We start from the raw sequence: 25,761 nt of genomic DNA on the forward strand, positions 1-25,761 counted from the left end.
CTTACGAAAATAATGTACTATTTCAGAATTATTTGCACACTGGTTTGGGCAAGTCTAAAACATGGAGCTTTTCTTTAAGAACATTGTTATAGGATGGGCATCTTTTTCTCAGCCACCTCCCTGGGCATTTTGCCTGTTGTGGTGTTGTATTTGTATAACTATGAATGCATCTGCAGGGTAATTGAGTGGGGGTTTGCAAGTTCAAAACAACGTTTTAGTCAGATAAAGGAAATTAGTTGTATGATAGAGCAATGCAGTATAAGATAGTGATTTTGCACTAATGCAAATGTAGACATAATATGTCCAGAACTATTGCTAATATCAATGAAGTTGAATAACTGTTCATAGACTATTCAAATCTTTCTGTTGGAAATATTGACACATATCATTAGCCAGGAGCTGATTGTTTGTATAGTTGTTAATTCTGTTGTGTATGATATATGGCGGTGTTAAAAGAGAAACTGAAAGAAAAAATCACTAAAAAAGTTCTGTTTCTAAGATATGTGCTGAACTTCTCATATCACCAGCAACCATTACCAAATCCATTAAAGAAATGGGCAAGGTTAACCCTTACAGCAGCAATCACAAGATATCTTGTCAAACTCGATCTGCTTTATTTTAGTCACACTGAAATATCTCGGGTTCTTAAAACACTTAGATACTCCAAAGTTAATAAACAATGATGCTAGAAAGGTACAAATCTCCAACACATTTTTACCAGCTAAGTGACTTGGATTACAGCCCTCCAGCTTTTAACAATCCAATCTGTAGAGAAGTTGATTACCACACATGCACTTTTGTATTTCCCGAGTAGTAGCATATGCATCTGCTATAATAAATTGCATGAGATCCGGTAAAACTCCAGCAGTGTGCCAAATGACCAAAACTAATTTTTGTGTGTATGTGTTTAGAACTAGTAACAAAATCAATTGCTTCTTGCTTGGAGGTGCAAGAAAAAGTTCAGATTTCATTGATTTTAATTTTTTTTATTATTGGCTACTTGTTATATTCTGGAAAAGTTCAGTAAACCACAGCATAAAGAAAAAGATAACAAATTTAAGAGAATTTGTGCCAGCAATTCTGAGAAAAGAGACATTTTGCATGTGACATCTGAATCAAACTTTGAATTATCCAAAACTTTTGAAAAGAAATTTGAATTAAACACGTAATTTCAATGGTGAATTGAATAGGAAACTCAAGGGGAGTTCCTAAAATTCAAATTATACAAAAATACAAATCAAACCCATTCTACTATAATTTTTAAAATTTTATTATTTTCTAATCTGATACACATTTTCATTGCAATGGCTTATTATATTATAACAAAGCTTGTTATACACTCATGCCCATAAATTAAGGATAATGCCATCTCCGGCAAATAAAGGTTCAGAAACAAAACAAACGTTACTTATTCATAAAGCCCATTTATTAAACAAAAGATAAAGAACAAAAACGATGGTGTATGTATGATACCATCCATAAAAACTACGATTTTTGCTCCCTGGAGCAATTGTAAAAAATATCTCCTTTACAAAAACTTTCTATTACATGGTTGGTATGATGGTTAATACATTGTATGTCTCCCATGCGATGAAATACAGTCTGTACAATGCCTAGGCATGCTGAGTATCAAATTATCGATCTGATCTTGGGGAAGATCACTCCACTCTGCAAGCAATGCTCACCGAAGTTCCTGTACACATGTAGGAGGTGGTTGGCGGGCTGCAACTTGTCTGCCAAGCATGTCCCACACATGCTCTGTCGGATTCAAGTCAGGTGAGAATGCTGGCCATTCTATACGGGTTATATCCTCAGATTCAAGGCATTCGTTTACGATGTTTGCTCGGTGAGGAGGGGCATTGTCATCCATAAACACAAATTCTGCGCCCATGGCACCCCTAAACAAACGTACATGTTGTTCCAGAATGATGTCCCGATAAATTTGGACTTTCATGGTTCTGGTTTGAACATGCAGATCTGTTCTGGAACCCAGTATAATTCCACCCCAAACGAGCAATGCTGCACCACCGTAACGGTGTCATTCAATGATGTTGTCTTGGTGGTAACGGGTACCTGGCGTTCTCCATATGAAAGTCCGACGTGAATCAGACTGCAAGCTAAACCTGGACTCGTCGGAAAACATCACACAAGCCCACTGTGACGATGTCCACATTGCATGTTCTCTACTCCAGGCTAATCGCTGCCGACAGTGAGTTACCGTGAGAGGAACACATCTGACAGGCCTGCGAGCATACAGACCAATATCTCCCAAACGTCTGTACACAGTTTGCCTTGAAACTGTGGTACCCGTGGCTGCAGATAGCTGACGAGACAGGTCGGATGCTGTGCTCCGTCTGCTTCTTTTGGCAGTTACTGCCAAATACCGGTCTTCATTCGGCGTTGTAACTCGGGGGCGACCTGTACTGTAATGTCTACTGACATTTCTATTATCTTGGAATCGTTGCCAAAGCCTAGAGATGACACTTTGGGCAATTCCAAGTTCCTCGGATACTTCCATCTGAGTATGCCCACATTCCAGGCGGCCGATAATTCTACCACATAAAAAATTATCCACATGCGTCTTCTGTGTCATAATTATTCGCTTATGGCACTGAGCGCCTTACAGAACTCTTGTGAACAATTTTACTTCTTTGCCACCATTCCTTATATACCCCCATCTTACACTCTCATCATTGTGACGTACTATCTGCATCATCTGGTGGCTTCCTGAAATTTGCATATCATTCTTGCAGATGTGTGTGATAATTCTACAGGTGAAATTTTTACTTTAGATTTCGATTTCCGTGTGATTCTGAATTATCCTTAATTTATGGACATGAGTGTATTATAACAAACATAAATAAACATATATAAACATAGCTTGTTATATTATAACAAACATAAATAAACATATATAAACATGGCTTGTTATATTATAACAAACATAAATAAACATATATAAACATAGCTTGTTATATTATAACAAAATAATATAATCTTCTATTCTTTGTTTAAATACGTAATTCTCTTAAGAAGCTAATTTTTTCTTTAAACTTTCAATGTAACAACCCCCAAATATGATGATTTCTTGTGAAAGGATGAGCGTCAACTGAATTATTGTAACAAACAGGAAAAAAAGAAACTGTTTTGATGAACACAAATCCATGGTAATTTTGGAATTGCAAGAAATGAAGCTAGTTCTTGTAATGTGGTGTTAAAAACTTTTTATATTAAAAAAAAAGAATGGTAATAGAACATGGGTTTTTATTTTCAATAGTCATTTAATTTCATAGGTTTTTTTGTAGTAACATAGTGAATATTTTTACCTTTTCTGAAGTATTAATGATTATATAAATATATTTTTTGCAGTTCATAACAACAACTGTCTGTGCTACTCTTCCTGTTCCAGCCGGAGTTTTCATTCCAATATTCCGAATCGGTAAAATGTATTAATTAAAGTATTATCCAATATTAAATATATTACAGTATTCCCGTACAACCTTTTGCTTTATAGAACTTTATTAGAAAAGAGGAAAAATTTAAGTGACCATATATCAAATGGCAATACAGTAAAAGTCTAGTGTCATATTATATATTATATAGCTGCGCAACAATCTGGCCCACAAGCCAGATCAAGCCTGCAAAGATGTTTCATCTGGTTTGTGAAAGGTGTTCCTGAAAAAAGTATTGATCCTCACAAATCTATAAATTCACCAATGTGTGGCGCATGAGATGTAGCCTTTCTCGCATATCTGGCCTACAGAATGAAAAGGTTATGCATTTCTTGATGTAAACCATAATATGTTGTAGTGGTGGCATGTAAGTGATGACTAGAGCCCGGATTATATTCACTAAAAAAGTGACAAAATATGCTCCTAAAATATGCAAATATGCAGTTAAAAATGCCAAAATATGCAGTTAAAAATGCCAAAATATGCAGTTAAAACTGCCACAATATGCAGTTAAAAATGCCAAAATATGCATTAAAACCCAAAATATACACTAAAAAATCATGAAAAAAAGTTGTAAATTATCAAAAATGAGAAAATATGCATTTAAAAAATCATCATGCAAAAAAAAGCAGATATTCTAGGGTCATTCCGTGTCAAGTCAACACAGTGATTTTACTCCCCATCTCAGATTTTGATGAAACTTGGCACAGAGGTAGCCTACATGTAGATAAAGAAAACTACCCAATTTCATTAAAATATGTCAACCCATTTTGAAAATATGGCGATGTGAAGTTGTCAAAATTCACTAAAAAACACCCCACGGCCATAATTTCAAATTGCTGTAGCAACTCTCCTAATTAAGCTAAAATGATGGGATGATGGGACAGGTGTCATTTTGCAGCATTTTCTATGGGCTTTCCTATGATATGCAACACAATATGGGTTTGAGATGAAATGTTTTTTTTAAATTAAAATTAAAAATTTATCAAAAAGCGCATCTTCAAAATTTTTCAAAAACTTATATTCAACATTTCACATTGTTGTTAACTAATTCCCTAAGTATGAAAGTGGGACTGTCATGGGTTTACTACTTTATAAAATTTCAAAAATGCATATTTCACTAAAAAAATTGACATTTTTGTAAAATTTATAGATTTAAGTGGAAATATACACAACTTACCCATAAATAAATCTTTAGTCTTTATTCTTAATATATCTATGTACACATTGAAATTTACTCTTAACACATACATTCAAATGTCACTTGCCAAACCTGATACAAACAGTATATTTTTTAAGATTTACACTGTCTTTTTGAACGCTTCATTTGTTTTTACAGTATCATCCCCAGGAATTTGATATATTCTTCCTGTTGGTGTTACTGGGTTTACTTTACAAAGAACATCATTTACAGATACCCATAGAATATCAGGTTTTGTAGGATATGCATAAGACAGTGATGGGCCAGCTGGGTGAAGGAAAGTAGCTTTAACTTCATCAAGACCTTCGTCTTTTGTTAAAACATAAGCTAGCCACCATTTCCTGTCGTAGATGGCAGTAACATATCCATGAATATCTCTTAAAGCCAGTTTTTCCGGAGATTTTGTGACTGTTTCAACAGTAGATTCTGTTGTACCTGAAAAAGTTTTTACTAATATTTTTGATGTACTTGATGCTATCGGTATAAAGGCATGTAACCTCTGTGTTCCTTTGATGGTAACAGATTTACTAAAGCGTTGTTTTAGAAATCTTTCAGTTTCAATGTACTCTTCTTGTGTTGAAAATTCAAAGTGTACAGATGTTATGTTTTTAACTACCTGATAAAAAAGTTGTTGTGGAGTAAGAATTTGGTTCTCATATGGCCTCTGCAGACTTGCTTTTGTTGCTAATCTCTTAACAGTGCCACCGACACCATCGCAAGGTCCTTTTCCATGTGCAGAGACAAAAAAATGTCATTCTGTATCGATGCCAAAATCTTCTTTGTGGAAACATAAGTTTATAAAATTCTTTTTATTCTTGTACTGGGCTGCACTGCCATCCGAAAAGTAATATATCTTCTGTACAGTTTGAAATTTGGTTTTTAAAAATTGAATTAGCTTTTTTTGAAAACAGTAAACTGCTATAGTGTTATGCTCTAGACAATTAGAAATTATGACATAGCTCATATGCTCTGTTTTCTTCTCTCCTTTGTAATACATTACAAAGGGGTGCACTGTTGCATGATCACTTGACCAATGATAACTCAGGGCCTCGTCTTGGATCACAAAAGTGTAATTCTCGGAGAAGTCACATGTAACAACATATTCATTCTCATTCAAGTTTTCCTTGACTTCATTTACAAAAGAGCTTTGCTGCTTAGCTAGAAAATCATGGAGTATCAGTGTGGTCAATTTCTCAGAAAATAATTCGATAAACTCCAATTAGGTCTTCTGTATGGTTTCTAAGTTACATCTGCCTACTGAAACCCATTGTCGAAAAGTTATATTCTCAACCATATTATTATCAAATGAATTTTATAGTGTACTTTTTATTGGGTCACTTCCTGGGCAAGAACTACAGTTTCCCATAATGCAATGAATTGATGCTGGGTTGCACAGCATTTTTGCCAAACAGTGTTTATAAGAGGCCAGTTCTCCATTGGTTAACATACCAAGCTTAGCATTTTCTATCATAAGTTTGACATTTTGATGTGTAGTGCAAACACATACTGAGTGTGTTCCACTATGTCCTGCTAAAATGCAGTGTTTTGGGCGCTGAAATAATATATTTTTTTCACTAATACCAACACCTCACAAAATATTAACATTTAAATAAGAAACTTATTACCATCACATTTAATCACCAACAACATTCACATCCAACTGCCAATGAATCGGTATGAAGACTGATCAGTCTGCCTATGCCCACAGGCAGTTGGAACCAGTTGGACTGGTTTAAAGTAGTTTAAACCAGTTAAACCACCCCATCATAGTCACTAGTTGCATTTTAAACACATTAAAAATAAATTTATGAAAAAAGTGAAAATTTATTTATGGGTAAGTTATGTATATTTCTGCTTAAATCTATAAATTTTACAAAAATGTCAATTTTTTTAGTAAAATATATATTTTTGAAATTTTATAAAGTTGTGAACCCATGACAGTCCCACTTTCATACTTAGGGAATTAGTTAACAACAATGTGAAATGTTGAATATAAGTTTTTGAAAAATTTTGAAGATGCGCTTTTTGATAAATTCAAAATTTAAATTTTAATTTAAATTTAAAAAAAAACATTTCATCTCAAACCCATATTGTGTTGCATATCATAGGAAAGCCCATAGAAAATGCTGCAAAATGACACCTGTCCCATCATTTTAGCTTAATTAGGAGAGTTGCTACAGCAATTTGAAATTATGGCAGTGGGGTGTTTTTTAGTGAATTTTGACAACTTCACATCGCCATATTTTCAAAATGGGTTGACATATTTTAATGAAATTGGGTAGTTTTCTTTATCTACATGTAGGCTACCTCTGTGCCAAGTTTCATCAAAATCTGAGATGGTGAGTTAAAATTTATATAAAAATTGTGTTGATTTCACATGGAATGACCCTTAAAATGAATATTTTCTATTTCTTAGTGCATATTCATTTACAAAAAATATCTCCACATATACCCGCATATGCAAAGAACTTGTACATATTTTTTATTTAGGCATTTTTAATTTCTAGTTTGCTGTAGCTGCTGAGTAACGGAATACCAGTCACGAAAGAATTTCAACACTATTTCTAAAAAAATTGAATGCTTTTGACATATTTCTCGAAATAGCCTTAAAAATAGAACACTTGATATTTGGAAATTACAAACATCTCTAATTCACTAAATTCCACCTGCGGCAGAAAAACCAATGTTATACAAATACAGTGAAACCCTCCCAATCTTAACGGACACCCCCTCAAATGCGGCCCCCCTTCTTTTATAGCCAAATAATATTTTCCCCTTTGTATAACAGAAGTATTCATTTCAAATCCCTGATCAATGGCCACCCCTCTTTTATGAACAAATTTTTTTATCCCGCCGGTGAACGCAAAAGAGAGCTTTTATTATCAATATTTATTTGAGAGATCATAAAAAGTGATTACACTTAAATAAACTTTCAAAAATATGCACTTATTTTGAAAATTATTCGATTTTATGCATGTATATGCATTAATGCTAAAAAAGGCCAAAATATGCAAATGCATATGCACATAATCCGGGCTCTAGTGATGACAATCAGAAGGTTATGAGATATACAAAACATATTTTATCACATGTATGCATGATTTTTGCTTCATTAGTCAAAACATTCTATTCTCCATTGGCTTTTTCATTACTAGGTTACCACTATGGAAATGTAAAATTTCTGGATGTGTGACATCAGAGATAGGTCACAGTTTATGGTACTGTCCATGCAGGTAATGATGGATGGATTGACACTTTTGAAGGGGCTTTAATGTGGTGATCTAGAAAAACTGGAATCGACAATCGATGGAGATTCTCTTGGATGCCCCATAAAGTCAATATCAAAGAATTTATCTCATCAGTTTTTTTAACGTGAAATGGGTCTTGATTAGGTGGTTTTAAGGCAAAAAGTGATGCTTCGTTACACAGAAAGACATGCGACATGGATTGTAGAATATAAATCTACTTTTGTATAACTAATTATATATATTGGTGTAGATACATAAGTTGTTGGAGGTATGGATTTCATTGAAGGCATTAGATGTTCTAATTTATGGACAAAATCAGATTGTTTGATGTCTGGTATTTCTGAGAAGTACTTGCCAGACAGTTGCAATGGTGATCCATAGAGGATTTCTGTAGCAGAGCATCCTAAGAACCTTCTCCCACGGGAATATAAAAGTCTGGAAGCTGATAAGAGACTCTGTATCCAGAAGACGAGCACATATGTTTCAATGAAACTCCTGAAATGAGGATATTGGTGTATTGGAAACAAAATATCCAATGCGATGGAGTCACTTGATGACTGGCATGCTGGTCGAATGCCAAAATTTGTTGACCAACCGTATACCATTCTTTCATATTTTCACAGGCTAGGTTGTTCAATGACATGACCACACCATGTACATACTAGTATTCCTTTATATTTTCATCATTCGAGTTTGGAAGATGGGCAGCCCAGCACTAAACTTGAAATTTATTTTGGAAGTTGAAAAAGATCCTTAATTAAACAATTATCAGGAATTAAAATACTCCCGAAAAGACATCACTGAAAAGTCATGGAGTGAAATTGCCACAGAATTTCAGCTCACAGATAAATACACAATTTCTTCATTTAAATTGATATAATTTTGAAATGACAAAGAGCCCTCACAAAAATTAGATCTGCTAAATTAGAATCTGTAAAAAATTAGAAATAATTTCAGGAGTAAGCAAGTGAATTTACCTGGTACGGACTCAGGAAAAATGCTTGGCTCGTGGACCCATGATATAAGACAGCTCTGTATAAACACCTCTAGAAATTACAGAAATACAGCTACTTTTACAACTTGTAAACATGTCCATGTTTTATATTCTATAGGAACAAATGCATCCCCATTCTCCCCCAACTGGAATGTCTGTAATTTAGGTCAGGCACACGCACGTCTGTGTGTGTGGGAGTATTCCAAGAAAATAATTCCCCAAAACAAACCACAGTTATTATTTTCCTCTTGGAACCACAGCTTTTGTCATTTCATCTCATGAAAATACTGAAAATTATATGTGCCAATACTTTAACTAATAAACAATAAATTCATATAATAATAAATCCAACATATACATACTGAGAGGCATATTTATTGAGGAAAAATAGACATTTTATTGGGAATTTTTTTCCATTGAAAATCACTCAAAACAAATGAAATTATAATTTTTACTTATTTCTTTGTAATGATTTTAATTTTTTTCTATCCCGGTTCACAAGATAATACTGGAAAATAAGGAGTCTTATACACTGTACCATTTTTACTCAGTTTCCTTGGCTTTGAGATTTTTTTTAGTAGCGCTGTGTGAGGGAGTGAGGAACAATGGGCAACTCAAATCGTTTAAGTCCTCAACTCTCAAATTGAGGCTACTCGAGTTCGATTTCAGTACCCCCATGTGAGTAGGCCCTGTCTTCTTTCATTGTGTACCTTAGACCTAAAATTATGAATTGAAAAGTGTTAACCCAAGCTGAATGGGATTGAGTTCTGCATCTAAAGCAGCTTCATTGATTGATTGATGTCTCTCAATGAGTCCATTTTCTTTTGGATTATATGCAGTCATTTTGTGATGTTTGAATCTGAGATATCTCCTCAAGGTCTGGAAAAGATGGCTTTCAAACTGTCTGCCTTGGTCAGTTGTAACCCTCTGTGGTATGCCAAATCTGGCAAACCAAGTAGCAATTAAGGTTTTGGTGTCTGTTTCAACAGTTTGGTCTGTCATAGGTGAGGTTTAAGTCACCTCAAGTTAAATATACAGGGTGTCCCATCCTATTATTACAGCACATATTGATTTATCCTGGTATACAGTGAGAAGACTCAGGTATATAACGTTATATCTAAGAGGTAATAAGTTTAAGGTTCTGTATATTGGAGTATGAGGCAGACAAACAGTATTCATGATTCTAAAACATCTATTTTCAATTGACACTATTGATTGCAAATTTGTCTCTGCCCCAGATTATTATACCATGGTTAAAAGCAGAATAAATCAGTCATTTAAGAAATTGGCTGTAACTTTGTGTTTAAGATGAAAGAGTTTATATACACTGAAATGAAGTTTTTTTGAAATTTCATCAGCATGTGTGTTTTCCATTTTGAATTCTGATTAATATACCCAGCTACTTAATTACTTTGACTTTAAGTATTTTACTACAAGAGCGCTATTAGGCTTTATAGGTTCTGAAATTTTAAGTTTAGATCAGTTTCAGTGTTGGATAAATTAAAATTAATGTATTCATAGACCCCTTAAGTTAATGAAATGTTGGGGGGGGGGGTTGGGCCAGGGACGCCGGAGGTTCAAAATTTTTGGTGTTGTCTGAGGCATCCAACCAAATTTTATATGCTGACCATACATCCTGGTTCGATGAAGATGTCTCTTTGCATTTTTGGAAGGGAACAAAAACTTGTTTTTATCTTCTGGCCCTCTCAGGCAGACAACAAACTGTCATGCTTTGGAGATTTCTGTTTTGATAGTAGGGCTATGATCACTTAATCAGCTTTTTATTACAGCAAAAGACCTGTCCTAAACTCTGTCCATAGGCAAACGAAGTCTGAACTCTCAGCTTTGACCCGCCTTTTTTTATTCCAGAGAAGGGAACAAAATCTGACTCAATGCATTTAAAATAATTTTAAATAAAGTACTTGAGAATTCAGTATAATTTGCTTGCAGCGGTAAGATACACAATCGGATGCCAGATGAAAATTGCCTATGTATGACTGATACATGACTGACCCTTCATGTCCTGCCAATCAAGAAAGGGGATCTGGGTTTATTGGAATTCTGATTAAGGAGGAAGAGTATTAAAGGTTCTGACCATGGCATAAGGCAGGGCTGAATAAATGAAAAAAATATCTAGGTGCTGGAAAAAATTTTTAGCCAAAAAAAATAAATTGAAAATAGTGTTTCTTTTGACTTTTTTAGGTAATAGTGGCTCTTTCATGTTGGCAGATATACTGCTATAAATTGCAAACAGTGAAATTAATGAATGCACCACTCCCTCTCCTGCATGAGAGCTTGAGTCCCCCATATATACGAGACAACTGTCAACTTTCTGCCCCCTCAATGTTTTCTTCATTGCACTGCCTCTGCCTCATTGGAAAATATAACTGATTGCAAATCAATCAAAGGGTTTTAGTATTCAAGCTGTTACCCGAGGCTTTCCTCGCATGGATATGGTAAAGGGCCATTCAAGTATTATGTCAGCATTGATCAGGGGAGGGGGTTTCTGATTTGCTGACTTTTGATGACAAGGGGAGGGGGGGTTTAGATAATGCTTACGTCATCAACGACCCTTTATGAAAATACAAAATATTCTTAAAGGCATCTTACTCGGTGCGCAAAAAACAAGAAAAACCTTTCGATAGTTTGTGGGCACTTGAAGTAACATTCCTCCCATTGATAAGTGCCCTGCAAAGCCACTTTAGTAATCTCTAAATGTTTTGCGGATCCAAGTGATCTGAAAATGTGTCCGGCTCACTTAAGTGCTCTGGAACAGTACCACGCATCACTCAAGTGATCCGTAATTATATGTTGCGGATCACTTAAATAATCTGAGAATGTATCACGGGTAACTTGAGTGATGTAGAACCGCACTGGGGGCCACTTAAAGAGCTTTGAAACTATGTCACATGTCACTCGAGTGATCTGCGACACATTTAGAGATCCCTTAAGTGTTCTGGAACTGTGTCCCGGGTCATTTTAGTGATCTGAAAATATGCCACAGGCTGCTTAAATGCTCTGGAATTTTAAAACGGGACACTTAAGAAATCTGTAAATGTGCCGCTTAGTTCATTTTTACGAAATTAAGTTTGAGGAAGGCAGACCACATCAGATAACCCCAGGGCCATATTTGGTCCAAGGGCCTTTATGCGATTTATCATTATATGGCTTAGAGGGTGGGTCGCAATGAATTTATTAAGGATAAATTTTGAGTTCATAGCCTTCAAATAACATTGGAATTGACAGAAATTGATTATAATAGCATATAAAGATATTTTCTCTGTAATTTCAATTTAAAAAAACTTTTTTGCATTAAAAAAAAAAATTTTGATCGTCAGGAGGGGGGGGACACGAGCCTACCTATGCCCCCTGTGTATGTCTATAATCCCACCAATATGCGTTAGGATTCAGAGGGGCAGAGCTGATAAAATTTTGCTGACAAGGGAGGAGGGGGGTCAGAGTTTTGCTGACTTTCCCTGACGGGGGTCAAAAATGCCTAAAAGTTTGCTTACGTAATACTTGAATGGCCCCTAATCTGAAAATTGCTTGGTGATAATTTCTCCCATATAACACTTGAACCCCTCATGACCCATTTGGGGGTTGAATTTCCAAAAATCCGGTCTTAAAGACTCTCTATAATAAAATATAATACTGACCAAATTTTTCATAGTTATAGTTTCAGCGGTTTGAGCTCACCGATAATTGCTCCCATTTCACCTTTTTTCGAACCAACTTAGGGATTGAATTTTGTAAAAAAACCTCTTTTTTACTAAGTCTTTCATCATGAAATAAAACTACTAACCAGATTTCATATTTATATCTTCAGTTTTGGCTCGTGATAATGAATAAGCCAGTCAGGACATGCTATTTTACATACATGTATAGATTTTGCATAGTTTGCAAAAATACAAAGTTTTCATTCACAGTGGACAATGAAAATCTTGCCATACATTTAAATTTATTTGTGCTGACTTACATCGATGCAACACTTATTAATTAGCACTTTGTTAATAATTGAGTGTAAAATATATTTTGCAATTGAATTTTGTATTTAATCTTAGCTAGAAAGAAAGTAATGATATATAAAAAAAATTGTCTATATTGTTATTGTTAATCTAGTAGTCCCCCAATAGTATTTCACTTAATTTTGTTCACCCCTCAGAGTGTGTATTATGTTACATATGTGTGGCAATGTTCTTTTTGTTTACCTTTTGTATTCTCTTTGTCTTTCCTTATGAAGGTACTATCATTTTTCCTGTCTAAATAAAATATTTGAAGTTACTTTAGGTTATGGGGACCAGTGCTCACTTAATGCAAGTTAGTGAGTCTGAATAAATATATTAAAATGGAAACCACCAGAGTTTCAAGTTCTATACAGCCACTACCCAAAGAAAACTATGGCACCTGGAAGGTTCAGGCACAAGCTTTACTTATTAAAAGTAAACTGTGGGATTATGTGAATGGGAAAATCACAGAACAAGCTGAAGATGAGGAGAGACAAGAATGGCTTGACAAAGATCTAGAGGCAAGATCTGATTTGTTGCTTATCATCAGCCCTACAGAACTGAAACAAGTAAAAAATTGTGTTACATCCAAAGATGTATGGGATACACTAAAAGGTATCTATCAAAGTTCTGGTCCTGCAAGAAAAGAAACTTTGTTAAAAAAATTGATATTATTAAAGATGCAAGAGAGCATCTCAATGCATTTATGGACACTGTAGACAAATTGATAGATATGGATGTTACAATCCATGATGACCTGCTGCATGTAATGATGTTATACAGTCTTCCAGAATCATTCGAGAACTTTCGGGTTGCAATAGAGTGCAGAGATGAATTGCCACGACCAGAAGACCTGAAAATAAAGATAATTGAGGAAAGTGAAGCAAGGAGCTCGCATTCCAAGGCTGGAAGGCAACCTGAAGATCAGGGTTTGTACGGGTCAGGGAAAAGTCAGGGAAAAATTTTTTTACTCAAAAAAAGTCAGGGAAAATGACCCATTTTTTATTTAAAAACTGGAAATTTCAGGCAACGACCTGGAAAATCGTCACGATTGTCGTTTGATCGGGAAAAAAATTGATAAAAAAAATAATAAAGAGGGGAAAAAAATTCCGTCGGGATAAAAAAGGGACTTATATTTTATTATAAGTTCCCATAAATATTGATAATCCGTAAAATATCGCAAAAACTATACAGTAGAGATACTGTCGAGGAGGAACGAGGATTTCGTAAGTCAGCTTGGAAAAGCGTATTGCTACGATCTTATCATAACTCTTTCTAGTGTTTCCAGAAACATCATAACTACTCATCATAGAAAGCAATGATTACAAAGCTGAGTTGCGATAATTTCGTAAGTTGACCAGTTAGGAACGGCGGATGACGCACGTGTATATTTTGATTTCCACTTCGGTATTTTTATTTGAAAACAATTTTTTGTGTTGTAAGAAAACTTGTGTGTGGGCGGATTGTCAGTAGGCTGATGAGATCGAAGCAGTCAAAAATGACCCGCATAAATCATGGTGGCAGAGCTTTGCGGCAAAACTCGTGACATGGGCAGATAAGTTATCCAGAACTATGACAAGCATGTGAAATCAGAGGAGTTCAGTGAACAACCCCCGATTGATAAACTTATCAGTTCTAGCACTTACGCGAGTGCAAGCCAACTGTAAAGAATTTTGTTGCAGTGAAACCAACTACATCTTTGACTAATTATGTCACAAAGGAAGCAACTGTAAAGGCTTAAATATTGTAGGCACTGAAATTGCAGAAAAGGGAAAAATCTTTCATTTCTTAATTTTGTTCCATTTTTCTTCTCCATTAGGCATATTTGAAAAAGCATAAATGCGTGTAAAAAAATCTATGATTATGATGTCATTATGATATTGTAATTAAAATTATTAATTCCATAATTAATATAAATAATTTTATAATTAATTTTTTGTAAATTTTTATTAATTTATATCAATTTTTTTATTCCAAAAAACCTGGAATTTTTTGAAAAATTGACTGGAAAACCTGGAAAAGTCAGGGAAATTTTTTTAGGAGAATGAGTATGAACCCTGAAGATGCATTTTATGGAAAAGGGAAACCACACCACAGGTTTTGGCATACAAAAGCATTATCAAATGAAAAAGAAACACAATTTTGATGCCGTAAGTGCCAAAAGCCTGGACATTTTGCTCCGGACTGCTGGTCAAAGAGTGTGAAAAAAGATAACTCTTCCTTCAAAGCAGAAGAGAAGTGTCTGTCATCACTTGTAGACAAACCACAAGCCAAATCATCCTGGTGTTTGGATAGTGGAAGCACATCTCACATGTGTTGTGATGACTCCAGTTTCAAAAATCTCATCGAGGACCATGATACTGGAATGATAAATCTAGCGGTTGTAGGTCAAAACACTAAATTCCAATGAAAGGGAACTATAGAACTGAAATCCAACAGAGACTCTACAGTTACATTGAAGAATACGCTGTATGTTCCTGAACTGATGACAAATTTATTATCTGTGAACAAAATCACTGAATATGGAGGAACTGTCATTTTCAAAAGGAATGAAGCTCTTGTTAAAAACCAAAAAGGAGAAATAGCTTTGATTGTACCCAAGAAAAATGGTCTGTACACATACGATGCTAGTAATCGACCAGAAAATTCAAGGTATACAGCAGAATCCAAGATCATGACCTGGCACATGAAACTAGGTCATATCAATGAAGTTGACCTGAAATCTGCACAAAGAAACAATGCAGTTCAAGGAATGTATTTCAATCTGAATGAAAAACTGAATGACTGTGAAGCGTGCATCAAACATTTGCAGAGTGACAATGGAGTTGGAGAATACCGTAGTACTGAATTCAATGATTTCCTAAAAGCATGTGGAATCAAGAGAAGATTATCTGCACCATATATGCCATAACAAAATGGTCTAGCTGAGAGGAAAAACAGAACTCTTTTAGATAAAGCAAGGTGCATGCTAATTGAATCTAAAGCTCCACCTTCACTTTGGGCCGAAGCCATCTGAGATGATGGAATTTAGAATCAAGTGGCAGAGGTGATCACGAGATAAGACTGTTATTTTCATAGAACAAGTCGATTGAGGTTTAAACAAACTTTTTGTTAAAGTTTTTTTCTGAGCCAAGTGTCGTGTGAAACATACCCACCCGAATTTTTGTTGGGAGGCAAGTTGGCTCTTGAAAAATATTATGTGAGGGGATGTCTCGGGGCCCATGGACCGGATACAAGTTTACGCCTATGAATATATTTTGTTTTAGTATGATTTAATGTGAGATCATTTGCAACAAACCATTTTCTTATTACGGGAAGGTTTTGGTTGATCTGAGCTGTTATTATATTAATGTTATTTAAAGAATACAATAGTACCAAATCATATGCGTGTTATGTATTTGTAGCAAAAAATTGATACTATATCAACTGTGGTTAATGATCATATTTAAATATAGAAATTTTCAATTTTCAGGAGCTGCTTTTGGCAGACTGGTAGGAGAGTGCATGGCAGCATGGTTTCCCGAGGGTATACGTATGGGTGAAAATGTGTTCAAAATACTCCCGGGTGGCTATGCTGTTGTTGGTGAGTGTTGTTTTACTATATTGTTGTATATGATGGGTAACTGTTGTTACATTTAAAATAGTTTTTTTAATCACTGAAACAATTTCCTCAATACATATTTCATAAAAAAGCAGTTTCATTTTTCCTCACAAATTTTGTGTATTTCAATTGCAAATTACTTAAATATTTTGTTGTATATTGTGGTTAATATTATTAAATCTTCTCCTTTATGATCACAGGTGAGATATTTTATCCAAATATCAGTGGATTAAATTCATTCCAGCTGTTGGGTTCTTTTACCACTTCTTGTCCCAACGCTTTATAACCTATGAACCGAAGTTGTTTTTTTAAAGGGAAACTGCTTTAGCAACACAAGAGTGAAATTTTGTGAGAGGGAAAGAAAACCACCACAGAAAGTAGAACATTTTCTTTTGTGAGGGAAAGGAAAAACCATTATAAAAAGTGAAATTCTTTTTCCTCAAAACCATCAGAAAAACTGATAAGTGATAGTTTCGACAAGCAGATAGGTCGGTCGTGGTGGTAGTAATAGATGCTCAGCTGTGTAAGAAAATGAGGTTTGGTGTATACAGTAACAGACCCCCCCCCCCCTTGCGTGAAGTTACCCAAAGTTACATGAATTCAGTTTCATAATTTTTTATGAAAAATGCACATTTCTCAAATGCAAGTATAATCACAGGATAAGTGCTGAATCGATAGCAATTGTTAAGTTGTAAGCAGGGCCCAGAGATGTTGATGGCATTTGAATTTTTTTCTTTTTTCACCTTAAATTTCGTGGCATCTTTTGGCATTTTTAGGATATTTTTGACTTTTCCTAAAAAATTTTCAGTGTATAAAAGGTGAAAAAAATTGTATGTGCGTGCCAATTACATTGACTAATATTATCAAAAATATCATTTATAAAATGCTCCAATCAAACCGCTTTTTTAAACAATCAAACTGACTTTGGTCATGATAAAGGAATTTAATTTAAACAAAAAGCAAAGTATATATTACATTATGTTAATCCATCGAAAGGAAATTAAAAACAGCCCACTACTTGGAAAGGGCTCTCACCTTACAATAGGTGTCTCCTGAGCAGCAACATTTATTTTCCTAGAGATAAATTAGAGCACAAGAGACAATAACTTGAAATTTTTCTCTAGTTTGTGTACTGAATGAGGATTGCTGAATTTTGAATAATATCCAAAAGCAAACCATCTAAATTTTGTCACTTTGCAAAAGATAGTTAAAGAATTTGGAGAAAATGTTTTTTTCTACTGATGGGATCATCTTGTTTAATAAAACATATAACATAAAGTTGGCTCAAATACTGGTCTTAAATACAGGGACAACAGTTATGTTGTGTTTTCTCTGCAATCTTTATATTGTCTGTCTTGCTTTTCAGATAAGTAACAAACACAACAGGTGAACAGTTTACATTTGCAGGTTGAACTATTTCTGTATATTGGAGATGATTGGCACAATGTGCCAAAAGGGAAATTTTACAAGAGAGACGTTTAGTGTTTTTTTAAAGTGAACATCTCTGCTATTTATTGAAATATTACTTGATGTTCTATATACCTATGTGTATAGTGTAACAAAAATACAGCAAATTAATAGCGTTATCTCACTATTAACAAAAATGGACATAGTGCCTTTTACATATGCACAGTATTTTGATTGTCATGTTATATTAATCATCACATTGCTTACGTTTTGAAAAACATGATTTTAGAGACTGCTGGTGCTTACACTGAGAGAGATGTGACTTGTATGTACATTTGCATTTGAAAAAACACAATTTCCAAGAGATTGGCCTACTGTATCACATGATAGTCAACTGTCCATTAACCTAATAGTATTTTTAAAATTGGCAAGCACTACTGAGCATTTAGCAAGCATTTCCAAAATCAAAAATAAGCATTAAATAAATTTTGTATCAGAAATGTGCAGAGGATGCGGGCCTTATGTTAAGTTCATATAAATCTTATATGTTGATTGGTCTTTTTTTCTGATACAGCGACACATACGTTCATGTGGTGCTTATTCCAAGAAATATGGTACTGAGTTAAACTACATTCACAGCAATAAAAAATATACTCAATGAAATATAGAAACAAAAGACCACAATAAAATATATGTTAGTTATTGTTCATTTCATTTTTAATTCTAATATAAAAAAATTAATTCCAACTCAATAAATCTGTATTTAGAATCAATTTAATACAATAAATTTGATTATTCAGACCTGTAGAATTGAAATTTAGGAATATTGACTGGAAACTGATGCACGTACCAAGTAAGTGGTACGTACATATGAAGAGTTTCGTGATGCATTTTTGATAACTGATTTTAGACGCGGCTCATTTTTGAATATCATGTAAAAGAATTTCACAAAAATCGATTTTGGTATAATGGGAGAAAATCTATAAAATATGTATTATTCTGACCTTTTAAATATTAAATTATGTAAAAAATTCTTTGAAAAGTTAATCTGTTAGTACTATTATATATTTTTATTATGTAGCTTTCAATATAAAAGTAGCATAGGGGAAAGAACAAAAATAGAAGGAATGAAAGTTGTTTAATTAATAAGAATTTCTCTGTTTCTAAGAATTTACTGAGATTTGAATTCGAAAATCAAAAGAAAAAGCGACAAAAACTAACGGACAACGTTTCTTTCCCAACTTCTCTCCTATTTTTTAACTCAGATATATCTGCAAATGTTGCACTTAGAAACGTGGAAATTTCTTCATTGGCATCAGAAGAGACAGGGCAACAATTTTTTAATTTGGTTTTTGGGCACAGGTTGTCCATATAAAAGGTTATATCCTGTTAATTTTCTTTTATTTTAATAACCATACAATCCCTTGAAACATGAATGACGTAGCTGAAATTCCTTACTTCGCACATTTACATTCTCCAAGAATGATTTTAGTATCTGTCACCATTTTCTTGCTATTCTTATTTTGAAAACCTTCAGGTGATTGTGAGACACTTTATATTCAAGTAATGCAAGAATTTAAATCACACGAGTGCACAAACCACTGGGGGGGGGGCCCGTCTAGAATTTTAATTAGTCCACGAAACAATTTTGAGAAAGTATTTCACTATTTCAAAATGCACTTTAGGACGTGTGGTTAAACATAATATGTATAGACAGGGCCGTAACCAGGGGGGAGCAGGCGGGTCTCGTGCCCCGGGCGCTAGACCCGAGGGGTGCAATTTTCTGAAACCTCTCCATCATTACAAGGGAACATCAAAATGGGCACTTCCCCTGGGTGTCCAAGCATCTAGTTGCGGCCCTGTGTAAAGCTATTATGTGATGCATTATTGATTTTGTTCATAGAATATAACCAAAATGCGCAGAAAGTATGCACCATACATTTGAATTAAATTTATCATTGTTTTCATCGATGTGTAGACGCTTGCCTGCCGGCCGGAGGTCGAGCTTTCCCCCCCCCCATATTATATGGAAATCATTATAGATTGGAATAGGATACGAATACAGAACAGAAAAGTAAAATTTAGGCGCAACTATATACAGCACCACTTTTTTGTCTTTTGTTTATGATTTATTAGTAATCATATGGGGGGAGGTGGAAGGGAGGGGTAAAAAGTTAGAATGAATTGAGAGAGGGCAGCAAAATTTGTATCGCCCACAGGTGGCAAAAACGTAAATACGACCCTGGGTGGCCAAGGTAACAGTGCTTTGTCTAGGGCAGATATGCGACCAGTCCACCATTGTGATAACGTTTTATTGAGGTAGTTCTGCATTTCAGTCAGAAAATGTGGTGGTGCACCATCTTGTTGCAGAATTAAGCTAGGCATCTTGTAGCTGTGGCAGGAGTAAAACCAGAAGGTTTGGCAAGAATTGAATTGTATTGAGAGAACTTGATGTATGCCGTGTAACAAAAGGAGCGCATATTAAATATTTGTGAGGACTACATTCAAAACTTGATTATAATACCTCTACATATATGTATCTTTTGAATAAATACATTAATTACGTTTTGCATAGTAAAGCTTCGAAATCCTGGCATTTCTTTTGACTTGCCCTGTATTGCTTTATTCCATTGGGATCGTTGTCACAAAAATATGCTTCATGGCATTGTTTTGCACCTTGGGAAGGTACTAGGTGCAAGAGCAATGATATGTCTTACGAAATAAATTTATTAATTAGTGTACAAGTTTATTAAAAACTTTAGTTTTTCCTCTGCATTATATATTATATAACATACTGTGATAAATCAAGAAGCTATCCATACTTTGATAACAGTCAAATATAATCTTTTTTATTTTTTATTATACAGCTGTTATGGTAGTTTACTGGTGAACTGTTGATCCTAGAGGCATACGTCCAAATAGAAAAAATATCCAAATAACGTGTAGTACTCATATATATCATTCATATTGCAAGGGGTTGTATAGTTTTTAAAATAAACATGGTAACTTTTCATACGGACACTGCTCAAAAACCCAATTAGAAAATTTTTGCCCTGTGTCTCCTGATGCTAAAAAAAAATTGATGTTTCTAAGTGCAATATATTCATTGAAATATTCAAATTCAAAAACCAGAGGAAAGTTGGGAAAAAATAGCATTAAATACCAGTAAACTGTTTTATCCACACATTTTTAATGATTTTTTCCCAACTTTCCTCCATTTTTGAATTTGAATATCTGAGTGAATATTGCACTTGGAAATGCAGAATTGTTTTTGTTGGCATCAGAAGAGACAGGGCAACAACTTTATAAGTAGGTTTTGGGCACAGAGTGTCCATATAAGAAATTAACATTTTTATTTTAATAACTATTGAACCCCTTTGCAATGTGAATGGCATATCTGAGTATTACACGGTATTTGGATACTTATTCAAACTGAAAGTATGCCTCTACGATCAATGGTGTGCCAGTAAAATATCATAAGCCTTCTTTTAGCTAAGCACCCTGTATTTTATTCATCCAATTGTTATATATTACATATATCTTTTTTCAGCCACCTTATTGGGCATTTTTGCTGTTGTGGACTTTGTGTTTGTATTAAATGTGATTTACCTCCTTGGCTTCACCCTGAAGAGCACTTTAACACTTCCATGTTATATTGTATTTACCAAGTATTTATAAGCCAAAAAATTTATTAAAAATTAAATTCTACCACCTTTTAAAATTAGTCCTTTTGGAAAACACTGTTCACTTACACCTGAAATGTAACAAAACATAAAAGATTCTAAACCCTAGTTTTAGAAAAGAAAATTTTATTTCCTAAAAAATGCATTCACACTATATTTAAAATCTGGTGAAAAACAACAAAATTTTTAACAGCAATCAATATGACCACTCGGTAGTTCTAGGTAAAAGTAGTTTCTAAAAATCAATGGACTTAGGAATTTTTGTTCTTGCTCCAAAAGATTCTTTCCAACAAATTTGGAAATGTCAAGAAGCAACATTTTCAAATTTTGAAAAATAGAGTGGCAGATGGCGATCAAAGTTTGGAAAGCTGTCAGTGTGACTGCTCAGTAGTTCTAGTGTTAAAGATTATCAATTTTATCAATTGAAAATTTTCTGGAAGAAATTGTGTGCCTCAGTCAAATCCAGTGTCCCTACTCTAAAGATTGATCTTGCACATGCCCTGACTGAACGTCTGAATATGTACAGGATTAAAGGGCATGCACATGTTACATGTTGGGTATGCTTTGTATTGTATATTCATCAATTATTAGAAGACTTAGACCTGTGAAAAATTTTATCGGAGGCTTAAGTGTTGTGAGCCAACACCAGCGCTAGTTTTACTAAAGCTGGTAATGTCTTAGCTCCTGGGAGTCAGTGCCTATTTCAAGTATAATGTATGTAAGATGAACTTTATCAATGCACGCAGATGATTTTCAGAACAACATTTTGATTGAAAAACAAAGGATTTTTCTTACTTGGAAAAAAATACAAATTAAGCACTTTTACAAAAACAAGAGGACGGTCAATTAGGGGAAATGGTCAATCCTATACAGAAATAGAAATCCTATATTAGAAGGAAACGGTCATGTCCTGTGAAATCGGACATATGGCCTGAATGTTGAAATTCATAGTTACACACATATCAAAAATGTTTGGAAAAGTGACACTGCTCGAAAAAGGTTGACCACACCTGTGTTAAACCCTTTGAGAATAGATGCACCTGCTAAAAATTTGTCCTACACATGTCACAGCAAGACATTTGAGTGTGAACTCAATGAACCATGATTAGGCCTATATGATGGCCAAATAATGTGAAAACATACTTTAGTTTCTTAATGTGGATGTATATTTGACATGTTAAAGCTTAAACTTCTTTTCTTTTTCAGGTGCAGCAGCACTCTCTGGTAGCGCCACTCACACCGTATCAACATCTGTCATTGTTTTTGAACTAACAGGACAGATGTCCCATATTCTACCTGTGATAGTATGTATCATCCTTTGTTATGAAGAGCTTATTTCATATTTGATATTTTCAAATTAAAAAAAGTTGCCTATCTTTATTCTTTCGGCAATTTCTAACTTGTCAATAAAAATAGTGAGCTGACAGCTTTTTCTCTTATAAAAATTTCATTTAAACTAGCGATGGAATTCAAATAATTTAACAACTAATTTTCAGCCTACCTAATCACTCCAATTATCTTCACAAATTAAACTTCATGAAAAACAACTAATCAAATGATTCCAGAAGCTCTTAAAATGATGCCTAGCCATGATATGCAAATAAGGTGAGTAATGCTAGAAAAGGGAGAGTAGTAGATGTTTTTCTCACTGCATTACTTTGATAATCCAAAAATACATATTGCTCTGCTGCGACTTCCCTGCATAACAACCCAGGATTCTGATCTGGTGAACTTAGCGAAATTGACACACAATGAGAGAGAGAGACAAATGATTTAAGAGAGTTTTTAGATTTTAACAGAAGTAAATTTATTAAAATTTTTAAGAATTATTTAGGTTACGATTAACAAATTAACATAAAAGTATTTCTCAAATTCACATACCAATCTTCATGCAAGTCTGTTGAAATATCACGGTATAGTCCGGCAACTGAAGTTTGCCGACCCTTGCTCGAAGTATACGAGCCGCAACGTCATTGACCTTGACGGGAGAGAGCGATGGTCACGACCCGAGACGAGACTCAACGAGGCGAGATAGTGGCGAGAATGGTAGGCCCCGCAGCTGGAGCCGACACAACGATCAACACAAAGCAGATGGCTGGGATCGGCACCAAGCAATACGATGGATGACTTGGAGCCAGATGACAAGAGTGATGGGGGATGACTAGAGAATACGAGGTGGCATGACAAGATCCAGATGTACCGGCCGTTGTTACATCCCGGATTCTATTTTTATCTTTCCCAACATAAAATTAGCATTTGCGAATGACAACAATGAAACAGTTTTCTTTCCACTAATAAGGTTTATTACAACGTTAAAGTTTTTTACATTTCTTAGAACTTTATGTTTAATCTTTTTAACTGGTTAAACAACAATTTTTTATAGTTTTAACTTTAGTAAATATTGAACATTAGATTGATTAGGTATCCCCGATCTGTTAGTCTATTAGACAGAGTTCATTACATCTACACATCAGCATCTCCTTCAATTGTGTGGACATCACTAGCCAGTATCCCAAGAAGTCGAGACACGAAACTGTGTCTGCTCAGCATCCCGTGTGGTGGAGGTTCTATGACGGCATCAGCCCTGCTCCGCTGTCCCCATCGAGGTCTCCCTTCTCCACATGAGGCACACAAGATCAGGTTTCGGTGAAGAGTCGGTGTCCCAAAGAGAAGGCTAATGCTCCATCTCGCTCGTCCTATGGCTGATAGGAACAAGAGCCTGGTGGCCCTAGGTTGCTGCATCTAACTTAATTAGACTGTCGATTCACCAGGACATAATGATATACTCTGCTCAAGGTGAGACGCCTTGTTAAATGCTTTTAGCTATGTGTCTAGATCTTGCTCTCTCTCAGCACACTGGTGGCTTTTAAGGGAAAACCTCCCATTCCAAGAATCAGACAGCAGAATCAATAGCCTGTAAAAACTTAGTATACTGAACAGTAAAACTCATTTGCATATCCACACGGAATAAAAACACTATGTCACTTTTGATATATGAAAGTTGGCAATATAGGAGCAAACATTTATAACAGCCTTTATAACTGAGCCAATATATAACTGTTCCAAGTTTATTTCATGCTCTGTAACAAGTTATAACAAGAACTATTTTTGGAAAATTGAAGCCTAAATGAAGAGAGCAAAGCAACTGTGTCACTGCTAGTAGTCAGCTGAATGGTTCTGAAGAGTTTCAGAACCTGGCACTTTTGCAAGATGATAGCTCTGTACATGCAAATTAAAGAGGGAGACAAATTTTGGTGCACTTTCCCTTATATGTTGCAACGAAGATATTTCATTTCCTTGTGGCTAAAATTGATTTTTATCTTGCTGAAATGTGTGTTAATAGATTTTTACTTTACCTTTTTACAAGAAAGATTGACTTTAAAATTTATATGAGCCTACATTATTTGCTCAGAACTTGGTTATTTTTTCAAATAAAGTTCCATTTGGCTACGTATTTATAAAAGGGGCCATTGCCCCTGGCCTCACTTAGCAGAGACTTCAGACTCTTGCCAATCTAGGCTTTTCTAATTTTTCTGCCCCTATGAAACGAAACAAGAGTATCTCAGATGCTCTTCTGTGTTTCATTTCTTGATTTTTTTTCCCTGAAAAATCATGTCTCCCCCCTCATTTGTTCTCAATTTTCAAAATGAAGCCATCTATTTACTGATTGTTCTTTAAATATGGTTTTGAGTATTGTTTTATGCACATTCATAACATAAATGAGATGCTGTAAAAATTTTATAAACTGTATTTGTCAGACTTCATCGTGGCAATTTTTAACTGGGATCGATTTCATTCAACAAGATTATTGTGTTAATGAATTCAAGTGTGTTGCAGAATTACAACCAAAAGCTGTGCTGCAACCATGGCCCCCACATCCAAAGCAGAACCCCTAGACAGATCTTTGGCAGGGCCCCCGTGCCAGAGTTTTCATGGGCCCTTCTATAACAAATCTATAGCATGGAAAAAGAAATTATAATTGTTCCGGACCCCAGGGCTAGAGCCCTTTTAGCACCCCCGTGTGAGGGCCATGCATGCAGGACACTCTTAAAAGCACCATGGGCCCTGGACAAGTGATTTTTCTGAGGCCCTACCAGACAAATTTACATGCATACTCCTTGAAAATCTCAATTATATGTCATTTTTGTGGGGGGGGGCCTCTTCTCTTGAG

The 25,761-nt window shown here is 34.9% G+C and overlaps 1 protein-coding gene across 2 annotated transcripts in view; it reads left to right on the forward strand.

Annotated features, from left to right (window-relative positions):
• Window positions 1-25,761, forward strand: part of LOC149084943 (chloride channel protein 2-like) — a 424,727-nt gene that overhangs the window by 272,413 nt on the left and 126,553 nt on the right. For both annotated transcript variants that reach the window (XM_089232681.1, XM_089232680.1), the window contains 3 exons: window positions 3,370-3,439; window positions 16,372-16,482; window positions 22,797-22,894. In XM_089232681.1, coding sequence (XP_089088807.1) covers window positions 3,370-3,439; window positions 16,372-16,482; window positions 22,797-22,894 — 279 coding nt within the window. The remainder of the gene's footprint in view (window positions 1-3,369; window positions 3,440-16,371; window positions 16,483-22,796; window positions 22,895-25,761) is intronic.

Source organism: Pholcus phalangioides, unplaced genomic scaffold (genome assembly GCF_987345545.1).
Source record: "Pholcus phalangioides strain wild (caught in Gottingen) unplaced genomic scaffold, Ppha-v1.0 ptg000007l_1, whole genome shotgun sequence".
NCBI classification, from domain to species: Eukaryota; Metazoa; Arthropoda; class Arachnida; order Araneae; family Pholcidae; genus Pholcus; species Pholcus phalangioides.